The following is a 21,585-nucleotide window of genomic DNA, read 5'->3' on the forward strand; positions in this document are numbered from 1 at the left end:
TATATATACACACACGTATACACTCATGTTATATAAACACACACGTATACACTTATGTTATATATACACACACGTATACACTCATGTTATATATACACACACATATACACTCATGTTATATACACACACACGTATACACTCATGTTATATATACACACATGTATACACTCATGTTATATATACACACATGTATACACTCATGTTATATATACACACACGTATACACTCATGTTATATAAACACACACGTATACACTTATGTTATATATACACACACGTATACACTCATGTTATATACACACACACGTATACACTCATGTTATATATACACACATGTATACACTCATGTTATATATACACACACATATACACTCATGTTATACACACACATATACACTCATGTTATATAAACACACACGTATACACTTATGTTATATATACACACACGTATACACTCATGTTATATAAACACACACGTATACACTTATGTTATATATACACACACGTATACACTCATGTTATATACACACACACGTATACACTCATGTTATATATACACACATGTATACACTCATGTTATATATACACACACATATACACTCATGTTACACACACACATATACACTCATGTTATATACACACACACATACATTCATGTTATATACACATGTATATACACACATATTATATATACACAGACATATATATACACACATATTATATATACACACACATATATATATATACATATTATTTATACACACACATAAACACTCATTTTTTATATAAACACACACATGTATATACACACATATTATATATACACACACATATATATACACTCATATTATAAATAAACACACATATGTATATACACATATGTTATATACACACATTATATATACACACACATATATATACACACTTATATATACACACAAACATATAAATACACATATATTATATATATGCACACACATATAACTACACATATATTATATATACACACATATTGTATATGCCAGTATGTATTATCCTACTTTCACCTCTTTGATCTTTTCTTCTTTCCTTCTTTCACCTCTTTGATCTTGTCTTTCTTTCATCTCTTACTTTTCTACATGTTGTTGAATTTTGTGATAAATACATTTTATAAACATGTTTAATTTTGAGTCGTTCACAGTAAAATTGATCAGAATTTAACTAAAACATTAATAATAAAATATTTCATTTAAAATAATTGTACATTTGTTTCTCTTATTAATTTACTGTAGTTTTGAATCATTTATTTCTCGATACATTTAAGCCAATAAACACTTTTATATATTTATTAGTCGAGATGAAGTTTCAAAATAAAAGCCTCTCACCTTCCAGGCCTCGACTTCTTCCTCTCGAGACCCCAGAACCAGCAGAACCAGCAGCAACTTCAGCGCCTCCATGAGTCCGAACACACACCTGCGTGTCAAGAGTGTGTTAGTGTGTGTGTGTGAGTGTGTGAGTGTGTGAGTGTGAGTGTGTTACTGTGATCCAAGGAAGAGCAGCAGCTTTTAAACACTCGCCAGGCCTCGCCCCCTCATGATGGAGAGAACAGACCCTCATGACAGGTGTGTGTGTGTGAGTGTGTGTCTGTGTGAGTGTGAGTGTGTGAGAGAGAGTTTGTGTGTGTGTCAGGGTGTTTGTGTGTATGTGAGTGTGTGTGTGTCTAACAGTTAAGATAGTAATAATCAATATAAGATCATTGAAATTGATTTATAATTCAGAATCAGAATATTTGATCGTGTTGTATTGTGTCGTGTTGTGTTATGTTGTGTAGTTATACACGAGGGTTGTTGGTAAAACTCCCTGGTATCAACACTCTTGAGTAGTGTAGTGTAGTGTTGTTATTTGTTGTGTTGTGTAGTGTTGTGTAGTTTTAAACCAGGGTTGTTGGTCTCAACACTGAGGTGTAAAGTCAAGAATCACTTCAGCAGAAAAACTACTGGACAACAACGGTGAAGACGTAAATCCGTCCCAGCTCTCCGGGGGCCGTTGGTGAGCATCACTCTGTCAGGCTCCTCCCCCGAGTGTCGTCGCGGCAACAGTCCAATAATGACGGGAAGAAATATCAGTCGATTGTGTTGTTGTTGTGATCATTCATTTGTGCGTCGGATCAGTTTTAATATTGAAATGAGGTTTAAATCCTGAGAGAGAGAGAAAAAAAAAGTAAGAAGAAAGAAAGAAAGAGACAGGAAGAAAGAAAGAAAGAAAGATTGAAAGAAAGAAAGAGACAAGAATAAATACAGACAGACAGACACAGACAGACAGACAGACAGACAGACAGACAGAAATTGACAGGAAGAAAGAAAGATTGAAAGAATGACAGACAATAAGAAGGAAAGAAAGACAGAAAGAAAGATTGAAAAAAAGAAAAAGAGACAGGAAGAAAGAAAGAAAGATTGAAAGAAAGAAATTGACAGGAAGAAAGAAAGATTGAAAGAATGACAGACAATAAGAAGGAAAGAAAGACAGAAAGAAAGATTGAAAAAAAGAAAGAAAGAGACAGGAAGAAAGAAAGAAAGATTGAAAGAAAGAAAGAGACAGGAAGAAAGAAAGAAAGAAAGATTGAAAGAAAGAAAGAAAGATTGAAAGAAAGAAAGAAGGAAAGAAAGAAAGACTGACAGAAAGAAGAAAAAACAGATTGAAAGAAAGACAGACAGAAACAAAGACAGATTCGAAGAAAGATATGGAATTTAAATCAAGCGACACTGACCTCTGGTGGCTACACGTTTGTATTACAACTTTATTTCTCATCACGTCACTTTTGTCAAAGGAAAACACGAACGTTCCTGATCCAGAGTTGAAACATGACGTCAAGAATATGAAACACACACAAACACTTACAAACACAAACACTTACACACAAACACTTACAAACACAAACTAACACAAACAGTATATCTGTGAGTAGTGTGCTTGTGTGTAACTGTTAACATAGTTGTCTATACTTCTATACACATATTTGAGAGAGTGTGTTCATCTCTGCGTGTGTGTGTCTACACAGCGGTGGTGGACTGTGTGGACGTGAATGTGTGTCGTCGCTCCGCAGACGTGTGCGTCCGCAGGAGGCCTCGCACTTCCTGTCGGTAGCGCTCGGACATGAGGTTGTAGAGCAGCGGGTTGACGGCGGCGCTGAGGTAGTAGAGGACGCTGGAGACCAGGTTGAAGTACTGGGACAGGAAGTAGAGGAAGTACAGGTGTGAGTCTGTGTGCGCGACTCGTGCACGTGAAGAGTTTGTGTTGATAGAATGTCCTTGTGTGTCCATGTTTGTGTTCATATGTGTGTTCATGTTTGTGTCCATGTTTGTCTCCTCATGTGTGTCCATGTTTGTCTCCTCATGTGTGTCCATGTTTGTGTTCACATGTGTGTCCATGTTTGTCTCCTCATGTGTGTCCATGTTTGTGTCCATGTTTGTCTCCTCATGTGTGTCCATGTTTGTCCCCACATGTGTGTCCATGTTTGTATCCATGTTTGTCCCCACGTGTGTGTCCATGTTTGTGTCCATGTTTGTCTCCTCATGTGTGTCCATGTTTGTCCCCACATGTGTGTCCACATGTGTGTCCATGTTTGTGTCCATGTTTGTCCCCACATGTGTGTCCATGTTTGTATCCATGTTTGTCCCCACGTGTGTGTCCATGTTTGTCTCCTCATGTGTGTCCATGTTTGTCCCCACATGTGTGTCCACATGTGTGTCCATGTTTGTGTCCATGTTTGTCCCCACGTGTGTGTCCATGTTTTTGTCCATGTTTGTCCCCAGGTGTGTGTCCATGTTTGTGTCCATGTTTGTCTCCTCATGTGTGTCCATGTTTGTCCCCACATGTGTGTCCACATGTGTGTCCATGTTTGTGTCCATGTTTGTCCCCACGTGTGTGTCCATGTTTGTGTCCATGTTTGTCCCCATGTGTGTGTCCATGTTAGTGTCAGGTCTTTCCGACCCGATGCCCAGAGACAGGGAGAAGACAGTGCGGCCGACGTGGAAGGGCAGCCAGCAGAGGACGAAGGCGAGGACGATGACTCCTGGAGGACGAGGAAGGTGGTGAAAAGGTTTATTTAGTGTGACTTTGACTCACCCAACATCTTCACAGTGTTACGGTCGCTCTGGTCTCTCCGGCTGCTCCGCGGCCGCAGCCAGAGCGTGCGCCCGACCTGTCCGTAGACCAGGACCAGGACGCAGACCGGGATCAGGAAGTAGAGGTTGGAGAGGACCAACATGGCGGACAGCAGGCCTGAGGTGATGGCGTAGTGCGTGCAGCGACACTCCCTCATGTCGCCCCCGCCTTCATCCTCCCTCAGCCTCTTCTGCCCGTCCACAACTTCCTGTTTGTCTCCTGCACTTCCTGCTGTCCCTCCTCCCACTCCAGGCCAGTCCAGCTCGGGCGTCCTCCACACGGATGCGTTGATCTCCGGGTCCATGAAGGCTCCAGGCCTCTGTCCTCTCCCGACCTCGTCCACACCCACGTCCTCCACGCCCACCATGACCAGCACCGGCGCGGCGCTGATGGCCGCGGAGATCCACAGAGCGACAATGACGGCTTTGGTGCGGCGGCGGGTGACCAGGGTCTTGGCGGCGATGGGCCAGCAGATGGCTATGTAGCGCTCTAGGGACAGGAAGGTGATGTGCAGGATGGTGCAGAAGGTGCAGCACTCGGAGAGGAACATGGTTGACTTGCAGGCCAAGTCGCCCAGAGTCCAGGGTCTCGGACGCCAGAGCTGCAGGATCAGGTGAAGAAGACGAAGACGAAGACAATGAAGACATTATTATAGAAATATAAAATAACATCTTATTTAATAACAGTTTCTTTATGTTCACTTTTATCTTGTTTTTATTGCATTTTAGTTTTTAATCGTGACATGATCCCACCTGGAGTTACCACCTTGACGTGATGGAGGGTTTTGTGTGTCCCAATGATCCCTGGAACTTCAGGTAGTGTCACCAAAGACATGAAGTCTGGGAGGAGGGACCAGACAAAGAGCAGCTCAAGAACCCTTACTGGATTACCCAGGCCCAGGGATGGGGCTGATGGCAAGCACATGGTGTCTGGGTCAACACCCATGTGGCCCGACTGGGCACAGCCCAAAAAGAAACATGGGGCAGTGTTCGGTGCTGTGTGAGCCGGGCAGAAGACTCAGGCGGGCAACTTGGCAAGCCCACTCTCAGCTGCTACAGCTGGCTCTAGGGACATGGAATGTCACCTCTCTGACCTGGAAGGATCCTGAGCTGGATCAGGTACTCTTACTAGGGGTCAGACACTGTTCCACTCTGGAGCTGCTACTGGTTGGCGCCGAGCACGGGTAGCAATACTGAATTCTCAGAGGGATCGATACCTGTCAGGTTGACCTCCCCCTGTTGAACTGGGGGGTCTCTCTTCACTTTAAGGCTGGGGGACAGATCCTGTGGGTTTGTTCCAAACAGCAGCTCAGAGTATCCACCCTTTTTGGGATGCCTTGGAAAAGGTGCTCGAAATGGCTCCAAAGGTATTCCCTCGTCCTTCTGGGAGACTTCAATTCCCGTGTTGGCAATGGCAGTAAGACCCAGCATAGCGTGTTTCGGAAAGAACCGTCCATTATTATTGGACTTCTGTGCTCATCATAGACTGTCCACATGGACACTGTGGTTTGTAGTTCCACGATCGAGTCTCTAGTCTTGTCGTCTTGTCTTGGACACTTGAAGACTTCAACTGGTGAGGTGGGGGACAGTGAGTCCGACTCGGCCATGATGCCTCAACTGTCTGAAGCGTATTGAGCATGTTTGGCCTGCATAATTTTGGGAGCAGTGACAGGTACCAGGCCCAGCGATCTGCAGTTTGGGTTTCAGGAAGACTGTTGAGCTCCTTTCGTTATTGATCTTTGGAAACAAGACTTCGAGGCCTCCTTAGTGCCACCGACATGTTTCACAAGGAGGAAACAGAGTCCAGGACTCTGGTGTCGGCTCCTCTCTCACTGGGAACCGAGGTTGCCGAGGTGGTTAAGTAGCTCCTTGGTGACCCCGAGAGTGGATGAGATCCGCCCAGAGTTTCTTAAGGCCTTGGATTAGGCTGATACGCCTCTGCAACATCACATGGTCATTGAGGGCAGTACCTCTGGATTGGAAGACTTGGATGGTGGTTCCTCTTTGTACGAAGGGTGATCGCAGGGTGTGTTCCAACCATAGTGGGTCCTAAGTCTCCTGGGCAAGGTCTATTTGGGGTCCTGGAAACCTCAGACTCAGGAGGAAAGAGATGGTGTCCGTTGGAGTTGGGGAACTGTGGATCAGCGCCCTCGGCAGGATCTTCGAGGGTTCACGGGAGTTTGTCCAACATGTCCACCTGTGTCCCTCTGGGGTGTCCTCTTTGGGTGCTGCGTGAATATGGAGGATCAGGGACCCTGTTAAGATCCGTCTGCACGGACTGAGCCAGAGGTTGGTCCTCATAACTGGTATGACTCTCAGTCAAGAGAGAGCTAAGCCAGAAGACAACGATCACAATGTCGTGACCCAAAGATTACGGGTTTGGTTTTCAACGTTCCATTGAAATATATCTTAAAATAAATGAGTTTATGTTTCATTTGTAATGACATGTTTTTAACAACAATGCTGTTTGTTTCTAATCAACAATATATAGAAACAACTAAAAATTTGATTTTTGGCTTCAGTGATAAGAACGATATGATGACATCTGTCACTCATACACACACACACACACACATACATACATACACACTCACACACACAAACACACAAACACACACACACACAAACACACGCAAACACACACAAACACACGCAAACACACACTCACACACACTCTCACACATACAAACACACGCAAACACACACACACACACAAACACACGCAAACACACACACACACACACACACTCACACATAAACAGCTCAGCTGTGACTTCGTCTTCAATAAAGTAAATTGAGTTTCATCTGCAGCATCTTTTTCATCAAAACACTTTTTCTCTCTGGACGATACACAAGTGTGTGTCTGCATGATTGTGTTGATGCTTGTGTAGTTGATTGTGTAGTTGATTGTCCATGAGATGGTGTTGATGGTGTAATGTAATGTGTAGTTGATGGTGTAATTATTATTGTGTAGTTGATGTTATCATGTATTGTGTATTTGATGGTATTATGTATTGTGTAGTGGATGGTATAATGTATTGTGTAGTTGATGGTATAATGTATTGTGTAGTTGATGGTGTAATTATTATTGTGTAGTTGATGTTATAATGTATTGTGTAGTTGATGGTATAATGTATTATGTAGTTGATGGTATAATGTATTGTGTAGTTGATGGTATAATGTATTGTGTAGTGGATGGTATAATGTATTGTGTAGTTGATGGTATAATGTATTATGTAGTTGATGGTATAATGTATTGTGTAGTGGATGGTATAATGTATTGTGTAGTTGATGGTATAATGTATTGTGTAGTGGATGGTATAATGAATTGTGTAGTTGATGGTATAATGTATTGTGTAGTGGATGGTATAATGAATTGTGTAGTTGATGGTATAATGTATTGTGTAGTTAATGGTATAATGTATTGTGTAGTGGATGGTATAATGAATTGTGTAGTGGATGGTATAATGTATTGTGTAGTTAATGGTATAATGTATTGTGTAGTGGATGGTATAATGTATTGTGTAGTGGATGGTATAATGTATTGTGTAGTGGATGGTATAATGTATTGTGTAGTTGATGGTATAATGTATTATGTAGTTGATGGTATAATGTATTGTGTAGTGGATGGTATAATGTATTGTGTAGTTGATGGTATAATGTATTGTGTAGTGGATGGTATAATGAATTGTGTAGTTGATGGTATAATGTATTGTGTAGTTAATGGTATAATGTATTGTGTAGTGGATGGTATAATGTATTGTGTAGTGGATGGTATAATGTATTGTGTAGTGGATGGTATAATGTATTGTGTAGTTGATGGTATAATGTATTATGTAGTTGATGGTATAATGTATTGTGTAGTGGATGGTATAATGTATTGTGTAGTTGATGGTATAATGTATTGTGTAGTGGATGGTATAATGAATTGTGTAGTTGATGGTATAATGTATTGTGTAGTTAATGGTATAATGTATTGTGTAGTGGATGGTATAATGAATTGTGTAGTTGATGGTATAATGTATTATGTAGTTGATGGTATAATGTATTGTGTAGTGGATGGTATAATGTATTGTGTAGTGGATGGTGTAATGTATTGTGTAGTTGTAGTGTGGTGGTAGAACAGGTGTGTCACCTTGTAGAGGTGTAGTGTGGTGGTAGAACAGGTGTGTCACCTTGTAGAGGTGTAGTGTGGTGGTAGAACAGGTGTGTCACCTTGTACAGGTGTAGTGTGGGGGTAGAACAGGTGTGTCACCTTGTACAGGTGTAGTGTGGTGGTAGAACAGGTGTGTCACCGTGTACAGGTGTAGTGTGGTGGTAGAACAGGTGTGTCACCTTGTACAGGTGTAGTGTGGTGGTAGAACAGGTGTGTCACCTTGTAGAGGTGTAGTGTGGTGGTAGAACAGGTGTTTAACCGTGTAGAGGTGTAGTGTGGTGGTAGAACAGGTGTGTCACCTTGTAGAGGTGTAGTGTGGTGGTAGAACAGGTGTGTCACCTTGTAGAGGTGTAGTGTGGTGGTAGAACAGGCGTGTCACCTTGTAGAGGTGTAGTGTGGTGGTAGAACAGGCGTGTCACCTTGTAGAGGTGTAGTGTTGTGGTAGAACATGTGTGTCACCTTGTACAGGTGTAGTGTGGTGGTAGAACAGGTGTGTCACCTTGTACAGGTGTAGTGTGGTGGTAGAACAGGTGTGTCACCTTGTAGAGGTTTAGTGTGGTGGTAGAACAGGTGTTTAACCTTGTAGAGGTGTAGTGTGGTGGTAGAACAGGTGTGTCACCTTGTAGAGGTGTAGTGTGGTGGTAGAACAGGTGTGTCACCTTGTAGAGGTGTAGTGTGGTGGTAGAACAGGTGTGTCACCTTGTAGAGGTATAGTGTGGTGGTAGAACAGGTGTGTCACCTTGTACAGCTGTAGTGTGGTGGTAGAACATGTGTGTCACCTTGTAGAGGTGTAGTGTGGTGGTAGAACATGTGTGTCACCTTGTAGAGGTGTAGTGTGGTGGTAGAACAGGTGTGTCACCTTGTAGAGGTGTAGTGTGGTGGTAGAACATGTGTGTCACCTTGTAGAGGTGTAGTGTGGTGGTAGAACATGTGTGTCACCTTGTAGAGGTGTAGTGTGGTGGTAGAACATGTGTGTCACCTTGTAGAGGTGTAGTGTGGTGGTAGAACAGGTGTGTCACCTTGTAGAGGTGTAGTGTGGTGGTAGAACATGTGTGTCACCTTGTACAGGTGTAGTGTGGTGGTAGAACATGTGTGTCACCTTGTAGAGGTGTAGTGTGGTGGTAGAACAGGTGTGTCACCTTGTACAGGTGTAGTGTGGTGGTAGAACAGGTGTGTCACCTTGTACAGCTGTAGTGTGGTGGTAGAACAGGTGTGTCACCTAGTACAGGTGTAGTGTGGTGGTAGAACAGGTGTGTCACCTTGTACAGGTGTAGTGTGGTGGTAGAACAGGTGTAGTGTGGTGGTAGAACAGGTGTGTCACCTTGTAGAGGTGTAGTGTGGTGGTAGAACAGGTGTTTAACCTTGTAGAGGTGTAGTGTGGTGGTAGAACAGGTGTGTCACCTTGTAGAGGTGTAGTGTGGTGGTAGAACAGGTGTGTCACATTGTACAGGTGTAGTGTGGTGGTAGAACAGGTGTGTCACCTTGTAGAGGTGTAGTGTGGTGGTAGAACAGGTGTTTAACCTTGTAGAGGTGTAGTGTGGTGGTAGAACAGGTGTGTCACCTTGTAGAGGTGTAGTGTGGTGGTAGAACAGGTGTGTCACCTTGTAGAGGTGTAGTGTGGTGGTAGAACAGGTGTGTCACCTTGTAGAGGTGTAGTGTGGTGGTAGAACAGGTGTGTCACCTTGTAGAGGTGTAGTGTGGTGGTAGAACAGGTGTGTCACCTTGTAGAGGTGTAGTGTGGTGGTAGAACAGGTGTTTAACCTTGTAGAGGTGTAGTGTGGTGGTAGAACAGGTGTGTCACCTTGTAGAGGTGTAGTGTGGTGGTAGAACAGGTGTGTCACCTTGTACAGGTGTAGTGTGGTGGTAGAACAGGTGTGTCACCTTGTACAGGTGTAGTGTGGTGGTAGAACAGGTGTGTCACCTTGTACAGCTGTAGTGTGGTGGTAGAACAGGTGTGTCACCTAGAACAGGTGTAGTGTGGTGGTAGAACAGGTGTGTCACCTTGTACAGCTGTAGTGTGGTGGTAGAACAGGTGTGTCACCTAGAACAGGTGTAGTGTGGTGGTAGAACAGGTGTGTCACCTTGTACAGCTGTAGTGTGGTGGTAGAACAGGTGTGTCACCTTGTACAGCTGTAGTGTGGTGGTAGAACAGGTGTGTCACCTAGAACAGGTGTAGTGTGGTGGTAGAACAGGTGTGTCACCTTGTACAGCTGTAGTGTGGTGGTAGAACAGGTGTGTCACCTAGAACAGGTGTAGTGTGGTGGTAGAACAGGTGTGTCACCTTGTACAGGTGTAGTGTGGTGGTAGAACAGGTGTGTCACCTTGTACAGCTGTAGTGTGGTGGTAGAACAGGTGTGTCACCTTGTACAGGTGTAGTGTGGTGGTAGAACAGGTGTGTCACCTTGTACAGCTGTAGTGTGGTGGTAGAACAGGTGTGTCACCTTGTAGAGGTGTAGTGTGGTGGTAGAACAGGTGTGTCACCTTGTACAGCTGTAGTGTGGTGGTAGAACAGGTGTGTCACCTTGTACAGGTCCAGCGGCAGCAGCAGCAGGATCAACAGGTCACTCACAGACATGCTGCTCAGGTACAGGTAACTGCAGCTCCTCATGTGGGGGCGGAGCCAAACCAGGAGGATCGTCAGGACGTTTCCAAGGAGACCGAAGAGCATCAGGGGGACGTAGATGACGGTGACACACACTGAAGACAAACATCAATATAAGTGTGTGTGTGTGTGTGTGTATATATATATATATGTATATGTGTGTGTGTATATATGTATATATATACTGTATATATATATACAGTATATGTATATGTGTGTATGTGTGTATATATGTATATATATATATATATACACACACATGTGTGTGTATATATATATACACACACACGTGTGTGTCACTGACCCAGCTCCACTAGTCCGATCACAGGTTCTTCCCACTGACACTCAGGGTTTGAACAATCCTCCATCAGACCTGGTCCTGGTCCACAGACGTTCTCCTCGCAGCCGCTGCCCAACTCCAGTACCTCCATGATGGGGGGGAGCAGCAGGGGGCGGCGTGTGTCCCCGGCTCACTGGGATGTGAGGACGATGGATTTCAGATGAAGCTCGATGACATGAAGAAGAAAACACTGGAAACTGTTGAAAACATTCACTCTGATGTAAAACTTGAGTTGATTCATATGAACAAACATTGAAAGTGTTTATTTGTTTATTTGTTTATTTGTTCTCCTGCTTCAAGAATAAACTTATTTGTGAATTAAAACATTTTAAAATGATAAACATCAACAAAATATTTCATGATCTTCAAAGACAAGGAGACGTTGAAATAATATCTTACTGTATTTGTGGATCTGCTGGTGTTTCTCTGCTCGTCCTCAGATGAAGAGACGTCCGTGATCCCTCCTCCTTCCTCCTCCTTTCTTCTCCTCCCTCGCTCCTCCTCCTTCCTCCTCCTTTCTTCTCCTCCCTCGCTCCTCCTTCCTCCTCCTCCTTTCTTCTCCTCCCTCGCTCCTCCTTTCTTCTCCTCCTCCTCCTCCTTTCTTCTCCTCCTCCTCCCTCCTCCATTCTTCTCCTCCCTCGCTCCATCCTCCTCCTCCCTCGCTCCTCCTTCCTCCTCCTTCTTTCTTCTTCTCCCTCGCTCCTCCTTCCTCCTCCTCCTCCTTTCTTCTCCTCCCTTGCTCCTCCTTTCTTCTCCTCCTCCTCCTCCTTTCTTCTCCTCCTCCTTCCTCCTCCTTTTTTCTCCTCCCTCGCTGCTCCTTCTTCCTCCTCCATTCTTCTCCTCCCTCGCTCCATCCTCCTCCTCCTTCATTCTCCTCCCTCGCTCCTCCTTTCTTCTCCTCCCTCGCTCCTCCTTTCTCCTCCTCCTCCTTTCTCCTCCTATCTCACTCCTTCCTTCTCCTCCTCCTCCTTTCTTCTCCTCCCTCCTTCCTCATCCTCCTCCTCTTTTCTCCTCCTCCATCGCTCCTCCCTCCTTCCTCCTCCTCCTCCTTCTTTCTCCTTTTTCCTCCTCCTTTTTCTTCCTTAGTTAGTGTTCAAGTAAACCACAAGTTAGTGTTCAAGTAAACCTAAAGTTAGTGTTCAAGTAAACCTAAAGTACACTGATTTTTTGGGCAGTGTTGACCACCCTCTGTAGTACTGTCCTGTCGCTGTAGTGCAGTAACATCTGGTTCTATAGGACAACACACTCTGGAAGCAGCAGCAGCTTCTCCTCCAGGTTGTTTTTAGCTGAAGTGCATTAAAATAAGGTCAATCATGTGAGTTGACAAGTTTCTGTTGATGCTTCACATCTGATAAAGCGAACAGGAAGTAGCATGTAGCGCATCCTCCTGATGTTATCGTCTGGTTTCCACCAATCGTAGGCGAGAAGCTGCTGATGGTGAAGAGATTGACATCATGAAGTCGCTGCAGAGTCGACTCGCACTCACAGACACAGACATGGCTACACTGATCCTGCTGCTGGTGGCGCTCTTCTCCGACAACATCCTCGCTGAGGTCCTCAAGATGGAAGGAGACCGTCATCGCTTCTCCCAGAACAAACCAGCTCATGACGTCTGCTTGATCTCAAGATGGATTGGTGAGGAGAAGAAACTTCTGTGGCTCTCTTCACAGCCTCATGACTTCAGTTGGCTGAGAGAAGGTTCTTATAGAATAGACACTGGAGGTCTCAGACTCGGGTCAGTACCAAGAACAGTGCTGGACCCAGAACAACGTGACGCACGAGAAGAACTCCACTCTCCTGGTGTGACACACGAAAGATGAGACGTCGGTCGTTTTACCCTTATGTTGGACGGACACTGGAGCTGACTTGTGACAGTGTGGGACCAAACCAGAGTGTCCAGTGGGCTTCACCTCAATATAACCACAGAAGAATAAATGATGAATTAGCTTTAATCGATGATGAAACATCTTCAGAGTACAAACTACAGCAAGTGAAGAACAAAACATCTCTTCTGGTAACGTTTGACATGAGTTTTGATGACTTCTGTTATTACTGTCTGGAGAAGAACCATCAGAGCTGTGAAGTAAAATCACATTCACAGGTGGGTGGGAGAGAGTCTGGAGCTGAACTGCTCTGACATCAGTGGAAACAAACCACACGTGTGGTGGATTATTTCAGTGATGAAACATGAAGAGAGTCACAACTACACTCTGTTTCCATTACTGACCTTGGACCACACAGGTACATACTGTACATCTGTCATTGCAGTGGTCAGGATGATAATTACTACCTGTTTGTGTGTCCAGAGTCTGACCCGCCTGCTGATGTCTTCTTCACTGGAGGAGAGAACGTGACTCTACAATGTAGCAACTGGAAACAGAATTTTGTGATTCTCTGGTTCATGAAGACAAACAGAACTGAAGGAAGAACATCATGTGTATATGAAGAACAAGAAGACAGAATCTTTCTCTCCGACACGAGCCTGGTGATCACGAACATCTCTCTGGAACACAGCGGAGAGTTCTGGTGTGTGATTAAGAAAGACAGACGTTGTGTGTTCACATCGAAGACCCTTGTAATGTTCGGAGAGCCAGCGGTTGATCACCATCTAGTGCGGACTCTGATGCTCAGCGTCGTGATTTTCATGATGTGTGTTGTTGTTGTTGTTGTGGTTGTTGTTGTGGTCTGGAGGAGCAGGAGTCGAGAGCAGCTCCCAGCACCTGTGGAGGAAGTGGAGATGTTGGAAGTGTCTCCAGCAGATGTTCAGACAGAGACTCTCTGAGGCGTCAACGTGATCCACGAGTGTTTTCATGAATCTTTCTTTGACTGTTTGTTTGTAATCATTGTGACTCTTGTTTCCTCTTCAGTGTCAATAAAGTGTAACCTTTGACCTCCAATAAAAGACTCCAGTTTTCTTTGTGTAGAGATGAAGTCGATGAGTTTACGTCACATATTATTTTGACTTTTTTCTTTCTGCTCCTCAGACTGGTTCTCTACATGTTTCTCGATCATGTCTTTTTTCAAATATGTTCTGGTGAAAACAAGGTCAATCATCTCCTTTTTAATCTCCTTCTCTGATCTCATCATCAACTGCTTCAATAATGATGGATTTGACACGAGAACACAGTGTTTCTAAATGTCTCTCATCTTTCTACCATTTCTACACTTGTAAATGCAAGGATTTGGAAGGCTTTTATTTTGTTACGTGTTCTATTGTTTTGAAAACCTTTAACCGGGAGTTGAACTTTTTTCTTTCCACGCGAGTGTCAAAAGGCAGGAAAGTTACATTTAAGAGAAGCTCTTGGTAACTTGAGAGACGAAGATGTTCCAGTGAATCCAGTGTCGACGCTTGATAAGGAGAACAAAGTGGTTCTTTAATGTGTGTTTGTAACATCTTTACCTGCTGTGTCAGTAAACATCAGTGAAAAGTCTGATAAATGTGGCAAATAAAAACACTACGGTGCAGAGGATCAATCATTTGTACTTTAATCAATTCAATAATGATTATATTGGCAAATAAACATTTTCAATTGCTGTTTTAAAATTCAGTTTTTGTTTGACATTTTCTGAGGATGAGTTAAACATTTATAAGATGCTCATTATTTTAATGTTGATAATACAACAATATGTAATTGAACGAATTGCAAAGTAACATTAATATAATATATATATATTCTAAAACAACCTCGTTATCCTCCAGAATGTTTCTGATCACTTTTATTGATAGTGTTTTTATCGTGACGTCACTTCAACTTCAACATCAAACTCTTTTTAAAACTACAGGCGATTATTAAATTATATTTGTATAAATACGTGTCTAAAGTGAATGCGTATAAAAATAACAACGAAATAAAAATAATCATTATTTTCACGGGTGTTTTTTTTTCCCCCTGGAAAATGTAATGACAACGTTTCGCCACTAGAGGTATATTACCGTAGTGAAGTGGCGCTGTGGGCGTGAAGAGCTGTGACGTCTACACTTGAGAGGCGAGTTAGACAAGATGGCATTGAGAGCAGCGCTGAGAAATAAGTTGTTTTTATCAGGTTTGTGTCTTCAAATCACTTTTATCTTCGTTTTATCGGGGTTTTGTCTTTAAATCACGTCTATCCTCGTTTATAAGTTGTTCAACGATCACACACGATCTTTCGAGCCGCGTCTGAACGACACTTTGTGAAGGTAGAATGTCGGTCAAAGGTCCTGCGCAGAAAAAACTCAAATATTCGTGTTTTTAGCGTCAAAACGCAGTTTTTAAAGTCGTTATCTTTGTGTAAATGAAACTAAATATGTTGATATGAAGACGATACGTTTGGTCCCGCAAATAACAAACGAGAATGCTGATTTTAAAAACATTTGACATATTTACAACAACAACAAAAAACACCTGCAGAAATGAACGATTCCTCCTCTGACGTCATCGGTGTTACGTTAATTTTTCGAATAAAAGTAAGAAAATGCATTTTTTTTAAATTATTAATAACATTTATTATAATAATATGTTCGTATCTTGATTCAGTGAAATTAACACTAAATGTTAATTCTGTCAAATCCAACATATTTAACTTGTTTTTAAATTTCTGTAAAATAAAGAATTAACACTGAGAGGATTTTCAGGTTTTCTTAAGATAAATATTAATGTTACTCTGAATTTAAAGTTAAAACTAATGAGCGTCTTATAAATATTTTCAGAATCCTGCAAATACCACGTTAAAAACGTTTTTTTAAAGAATAAAATAAATAATAATTTGCGAATTGAATAAATATATTGAAAGTATAACATTAGTTAAAACTAAATCGAATTATTCTTGTGATTTCAGTTAATCAGTGTTTTTTGACATTTAAGTGAAGAAATGTAAATGACAAGTTTATTGATGTTTAACTTTGCTATAAATACTTCTATAGTTTAAGAGTTTATGAAATAAAATTATTCAAAATTTTAACCTGAAAATATTCACATCTTCACGTTCATGTTTGCGGAGCAATTACATTTCCGGCCTCTAGATGGCAGCAGTCGTTACGTCCTCCACAGCTAAAGAAAGAATGATGACTGAGGACGGGAGGATACAGTGAGTCCAGCAGCTTTTAAAGCTGATGTTTGGACATATTTTGATTTGAAAACAAATGAAAGTAGTTACGACTTCGTCAAGAGTCATGTGGTCTGTAAATACTACAACACCAGAGTCAAGTACTGGACAATACTACACATATATACTTGTTACTACACTATCACAACACCAGAGTCAATTACTGGACAATACTACACATATATACTTGTTACTACACTATCACAACACCAGAGTCAAGTACTGGACAATACTACACATATATACTCGTTACTACACTATCACAACACCAGAGTCAAGTACTGGACAATACTACACATATATACTTGTTACTACAGTATCACAACACCAGAGTCAATTACTGGACAATACTACACATATATACGTGTTACTACACTATCACAACACCAGAGTCAAGTACTGGACAATACTACACATATATACTTGTTACTACACTATCACAACACCAGAGTCAAGTACTGGACAATACTACACATATATACTTGTTACTACACTGTCACAACACCAGAGTCAAGTGCTGGACAATACTACACATATATCCTTGGTACTACACTATCACTGTATATCAATATATATCGTATCTGTGTATTAATCTTCAATATACACTTGTATCTTCTCTATGTCCAGGTCTTCAGTCACAGCTCTGGTCCTTTCATGGCTCCTCAGTCGTCCAGTCCAGGTTCAGCTCCTCGTCCCCTAAGATGACGGTGGACTTGGACCAGAGCTCAGGTATCTTCCTCTTCCTCAGGTCACCTGGTGAAGGTTCATGAGCTTCTCCCTGCAGGTGTGGCTGTTCTGCAGATGCACAGTCCTCCGGTCAACAGCCTGGGCCTGGACTTCCTGACCGAGCTCTGCATCAACGTGGAGAAGCTGGAGATGGACAAGAGCTGCCGAGGCCTCGTCATCACCTCGGTACTGACCCGTCGTCTCATCAGAAGGTTTGTCTATGAACGTCTCCTCCTGTGGTCCAGAGTCTGCCCAAGATCTTCTCTGCGGGCCTGGACATCACGGAGATGTACGGGAAGAGTCCGGAGCGCTGCGCGGAGTTCTGGAAGGCGGTTCAGGAGATGTGGCTGAAGATCTACAGCTCCAACATGTTCACCATCGCAGCCATCAACGTAGACGGCGACACGCCTCTGAAGGACTCCTGCCGCGGCTCACCACCTTCTCCGCCCTCAGGGTTCCAGCCCGGCCGGCGGGTGTCTGATGTCCATCAGCTGCGACTACAGGATCATGGCGTCCAACCCCAGATACAGCATCGGCCTCAACGAGACCCGGCTCGGCATCGTGGCTCCGTTCTGGTAAATGGGTCTCTCTGGTCCCCGTGAGTCCTGAGGTTCCGTCAACGACCTTGTCTCCAGGTTCAAGGACACCATGGTCAACACGGTGGGTCACCGGCAAACTGAGGTGGCTCTGGAGCTGGGGAAGCTCTACACACCTGAAGAAGCTCTGAGCGTCGGCCTGGTGGACCTGCTGGTGCCACAGGAGCAGCTCATGAGCACCGCGGCAGACACTATGAAGCAGTGGTTGAGTATCCCAGGTCTGTAGTTGAAGTCCTCCCTCTGTGATCCTCACCTTCACAGTCCTGACGTGTTCAGAACTGGTTCAAGATACTTGATTGACGCTCGGTTCCTCAGATCACGCTCGCCAACTCTCCAAGTCCATGATGAGGAAGCCGACCCTGGACCGGCTGAGGTCGTGTCGAGAGGCCGACGTCAAGAACTTTGTGAGCTTCATCACCAAGGACTCCATCCAGAAGTCTCTGGGCCTGTACCTGGAGATGCTGAAGAAGAGGAAGAACTGAGGAGCTGCTGCCTCCTCCATGTCCTCCCACATGTTCTCCCTAGACCTGCAGACCCTCATGTATGTAGCTCTAGGTTGAAGAACATCTCACGTGTTTGTTCTGGTGCCTCATGGAAGATGTTTGAGTTTCTCTCTGGTTCATGTTCGTGTGATTAAAATAATAAAACTTTCATTATTTAATAATAACTAATGTCAACATCGGAATCATTTGTTTTGGTTTTTTAAGTCTATTAACGATCATTAAACATCAACTAGTATCAACTCTGGTGTCATTAAACATCAACTAGTATCAACTCTGGTGTCATTAAACATCAACTAGTATCAACTCTGGTGTCATTAAACATCAACTAGTATCAACTCTGGTGTCATTAAACATCAACTAGTATCAACTCTGGGGTCATTAAACATCAACTAGTATCGACTGGTGTCATTAAACATCAACTAGTATCGACTCTGGTGTCATTAAACATCAACTAGTATCAACTCTGGTGTCATTAAACATAAACTAGTATCGACTCTGGTGTCATTAAACATAAACTAGTATCGACTCTGGTGTCATTAAACATCAACTAGTATCAACTCTGGTGTCATTAAACATCAACTAGTATCAACTCTGGTGTCATTAAACATAAACTAGTATCGACTCTGGTGTCATTAAACATCAACTAGTATCGACTGGTGTCATTAAACATCAACTAGTATCGACTCTGGTGTCATTAAACATCAACTAGTATCAACTCTGGTGTCATTAAACATCAACTAGTATCAACTCTGGTGTCATTAAACATCAACTAGTATCAACTCTGGGGTCATTAAACATCAACTAGTATCGACTGGTGTCATTAAACATCAACTAGTATCGACTCTGGTGTCATTAAACATCAACTAGTATCAACTCTGGTGTCATTAAACATAAACTAGTATCGACTCTGGTGTCATTAAACATAAACTAGTATCGACTCTGGTGTCATTAAACATCAACTAGTATCAACTCTGGTGTCATTAAACATCAACTAGTATCAACTCTGGTGTCATTAAACATAAACTAGTATCGACTCTGGTGTCATTAAACATCAACTAGTATCGACTGGTGTCATTAAACATCAACTAGTATCGACTCTGGTGTCATTAAACATCAACTAGTATCGACTCTGGTGTCATTAAACATAAACTAGTATCGACTCTGGTGTCATTAAACATCAACTAGTGTCAACTCTGGTGTCATTAAACATCAACTAGTATCAACTCTGGTGTCATTAAACATCAACTAGTATCAACTCTGGGGTCATTAAACATCAACTAGTATCGCCTCTGGTGTCATTAAACATCAACTAGTGTCAACTCTGGTGTCATTAAACATCAACTAGTATCAACTCTGGTGTCATTAAACATCAACTAGTGTCAACTCTGGTGTCATTAAACATCAACTAGTATCAACTCTGGTGTCATTAAACATCAACTAGTGTAGCGCTCCCCTTACCAGGATAATGAGGGGAGGGCTTCTGGGTCCGTTAACGTAATTACTATACATAAATCCCCTTGAACCACTATAGGCAAATAATAATAAACACACACACACTCAAACACACCGTGCAGCACATCTTCAGCCTGTATGTCTCTTACACAAGGTTTAAATTCAAAACTTAGTTTTTAGTCAATAATAATAATAACAATTTGCAAATACACACATAAACCGGGATTAAAAAAAAAGAAACTCAAATTCCCTAACAACCCGTATGTACATTTACAATTTAAACAATCAAGGGCCCACACTCACACACTCACACACTCACACACACTCACACACACACGGCCGGCTCTTTAAAGGTCCAGGGCGTCGCTGGTCTGAAGTGTGGGGGGGCTCCGTAATCCAAACGAAAGTGTCCCTCCTTCCAGCGGAGTGGTATCAATATACAAAAAAACAGTACCTTTCAGCGTAGGTCTGGGCGGGGGTTCGTCAGGGGGGGCGCTCCAGCACCCGCCGCGCTTTCCGCAGGTGCGCTCCCGGACTGGTCGTTGACGGCCACCGCTCGGGTTCAACTGTGTGAGCGAACCCTCGTCCTCCGTCGGCTCACGTGTGGTGAGCTGACGATCTTTTGGAACTCCGCGTAACCTCTCCGGACTTCGTTTGGAAGTCCACGGCGCAAGTAACGGCCGCCCAGATTGTCGGGTTGACAATTCACGTTCGCCAACTTGTCCGTTCAGTTTCACTGTATTTCCCCTCTTGTCCACAGCCGCCCGACACACATCCACTCCAAAACCCTACCACCGGTATTCTGCCCGTGTTCCCTCGGCAGGGGCGGGCCTATAATCTGCGCCACCTGCGCGCACCGGTGCGCCATCAATTATTCTATTAACAAAAATCCACTCCCCACAAAAGTCGCAATATATGAATAAATATAACACATTCCAATAACACATTTTAACTCACAATTTGTACTTAAATGATCACAGTTAAAACATTATATTGATATATTCATTTTACTAATTATATTACTATTTAATGTTACATATTATATTGTATATATATATATATATATATATATATATTATTTATTTACTTTGACTGGGTTACACCCTCCCCCTTCTAAAAGGCTTTGATGTCCTCGTCAAACTATCTCCCAATCTTGATGATCACACCCCTATGTGTGATGGTTAATGGCTGGTCCTTTGATTTACCAGGCTCATCATAAGTTAACCTAATGACTGGTTTTATTGTTCGTTTAGGACGCTGCACAGGGGGGCTATTTACGGTATTTCTAGTGCCTGCCTCTTGGTGCCTATCGTGGCTAGGGTGTTCAGACACTGCATCTTCATCTTGAGTAAGCTCTCGTTCCTCATCCTCTGGTTCCGTATTGTGGCTCCCAGTACTGTGGTGTTCCTCCATGCTGTCCTCCTTCTCAGCGGGATCTGCCTCTGATTGTCCAGCATGGACGTCTTGAACAGGACTTGAACAGCATCCTTTTCCTGTTGTAACATGTCCTTCAGGTACGAACTGTAGCGTGTTGCCAGACTAGGCCACTCCACCTCTGAGGCCTCTGAGGATGAACCTGAATCCTCCTGGACTGCTTGAAAAGAAGTAGGGGGGTCCGGTAAGCATTTCTTGGATCTGGTTTGTCTGGTGATGCTCTGTGTGTTATCTGCTACTGCAGTCGGCATCCGTACCAAGTGCCCAATCGGCAGGAGATGGTCACGATGGAGAGTTTTCTCTCCTCTTCCATCTTCTGGTTTCCCTTTATATACTGGCAAGTTTGGCATTTTTTCCAGAACCACATAGGGAATAGGCTTCCACCGACTTTCAAGTTTGTGTTTTCCTTTTAAGCCTAAATTCTTTATCAGCACCCTGTCGCCCTTTTGCAGCGCCTGGAAACCGACTCTTCGGTCTTATGCTTTCTTGTTCCTTTGATGCGTTTGGAAAGCTGCTTTGGATGCAAGCTTGTAAGCATACCGTAAGTCCTCTT

At 43.1% G+C, this 21,585-nt stretch overlaps 2 protein-coding genes across 2 annotated transcripts; one reads left to right on the forward strand and one right to left on the reverse strand.

Annotated features, from left to right (window-relative positions):
• Window positions 1–2,989: 2,989 nt before the first annotated feature.
• Window positions 2,990–11,330, reverse strand: LOC148064681 (growth hormone secretagogue receptor type 1). The gene is made up of 6 exons (XM_087808959.1): window positions 11,204–11,330; window positions 10,819–10,994; window positions 4,492–4,743; window positions 4,104–4,404; window positions 3,961–4,050; window positions 2,990–3,222 (listed from the first exon to the last, which is right to left on the reverse strand). Exons 1-6 carry the CDS (start codon window positions 11,328–11,330, stop codon window positions 3,029–3,031), a joined length of 1,140 nt encoding a protein of 379 aa, XP_087665085.1. The 3' UTR covers window positions 2,990–3,028.
• A 3,867-nt stretch (window positions 11,331–15,197) lies between these two features.
• eci1 (enoyl-CoA delta isomerase 1) lies at window positions 15,198–18,310 on the forward strand. The gene is made up of 7 exons (XM_087809072.1): window positions 15,198–15,283; window positions 16,949–17,050; window positions 17,106–17,233; window positions 17,293–17,439; window positions 17,501–17,622; window positions 17,683–17,861; window positions 17,959–18,310. Exons 1-7 carry the CDS (start codon window positions 15,241–15,243, stop codon window positions 18,123–18,125), a joined length of 888 nt encoding a protein of 295 aa, XP_087665198.1. The 5' UTR covers window positions 15,198–15,240; the 3' UTR covers window positions 18,126–18,310.
• Window positions 18,311–21,585: the final 3,275 nt, after the last annotated feature.

This window comes from Callionymus lyra, chromosome 15 (assembly GCF_982586985.1).
Source record: "Callionymus lyra chromosome 15, fCalLyr1.hap1.1, whole genome shotgun sequence".
NCBI classification, from domain to species: domain Eukaryota; kingdom Metazoa; phylum Chordata; class Actinopteri; order Syngnathiformes; family Callionymidae; genus Callionymus; species Callionymus lyra.

What these genes read in the sequence shown, in the direction of transcription:
- LOC148064681 (XM_087808959.1), bottom strand. Translation starts at nt 11,330, where the DNA reads ATGGAGGTACTGGAGTTGGGCAGCGGCTGCGAGGAGAACGTCTGTGGA. An exon ending in TGCCGCTGGACCTGTACAAG is followed by an intron (nt 4,744 to 10,818) that starts GTGACACACCTG and finishes CTGATCCTGCAG; the next exon opens with CTCTGGCGTCCGAGACCCTG. An exon ending in TCATGGTGGGCGTGGAGGAC is followed by an intron (nt 4,405 to 4,491) that starts GTGGGTGTGGAC and finishes AGGACGCCCGAG; the next exon opens with CTGGACTGGCCTGGAGTGGG.
- eci1 (XM_087809072.1), top strand. Translation starts at nt 15,241, where the DNA reads ATGGCATTGAGAGCAGCGCTGAGAAATAAGTTGTTTTTATCAG. An exon ending in TCACCATCGCAGCCATCAAC is followed by an intron (nt 17,440 to 17,500) that starts GTAGACGGCGAC and finishes CTCCGCCCTCAG; the next exon opens with GGTTCCAGCCCGGCCGGCGG. An exon ending in GGCATCGTGGCTCCGTTCTG is followed by an intron (nt 17,623 to 17,682) that starts GTAAATGGGTCT and finishes CCTTGTCTCCAG; the next exon opens with GTTCAAGGACACCATGGTCA.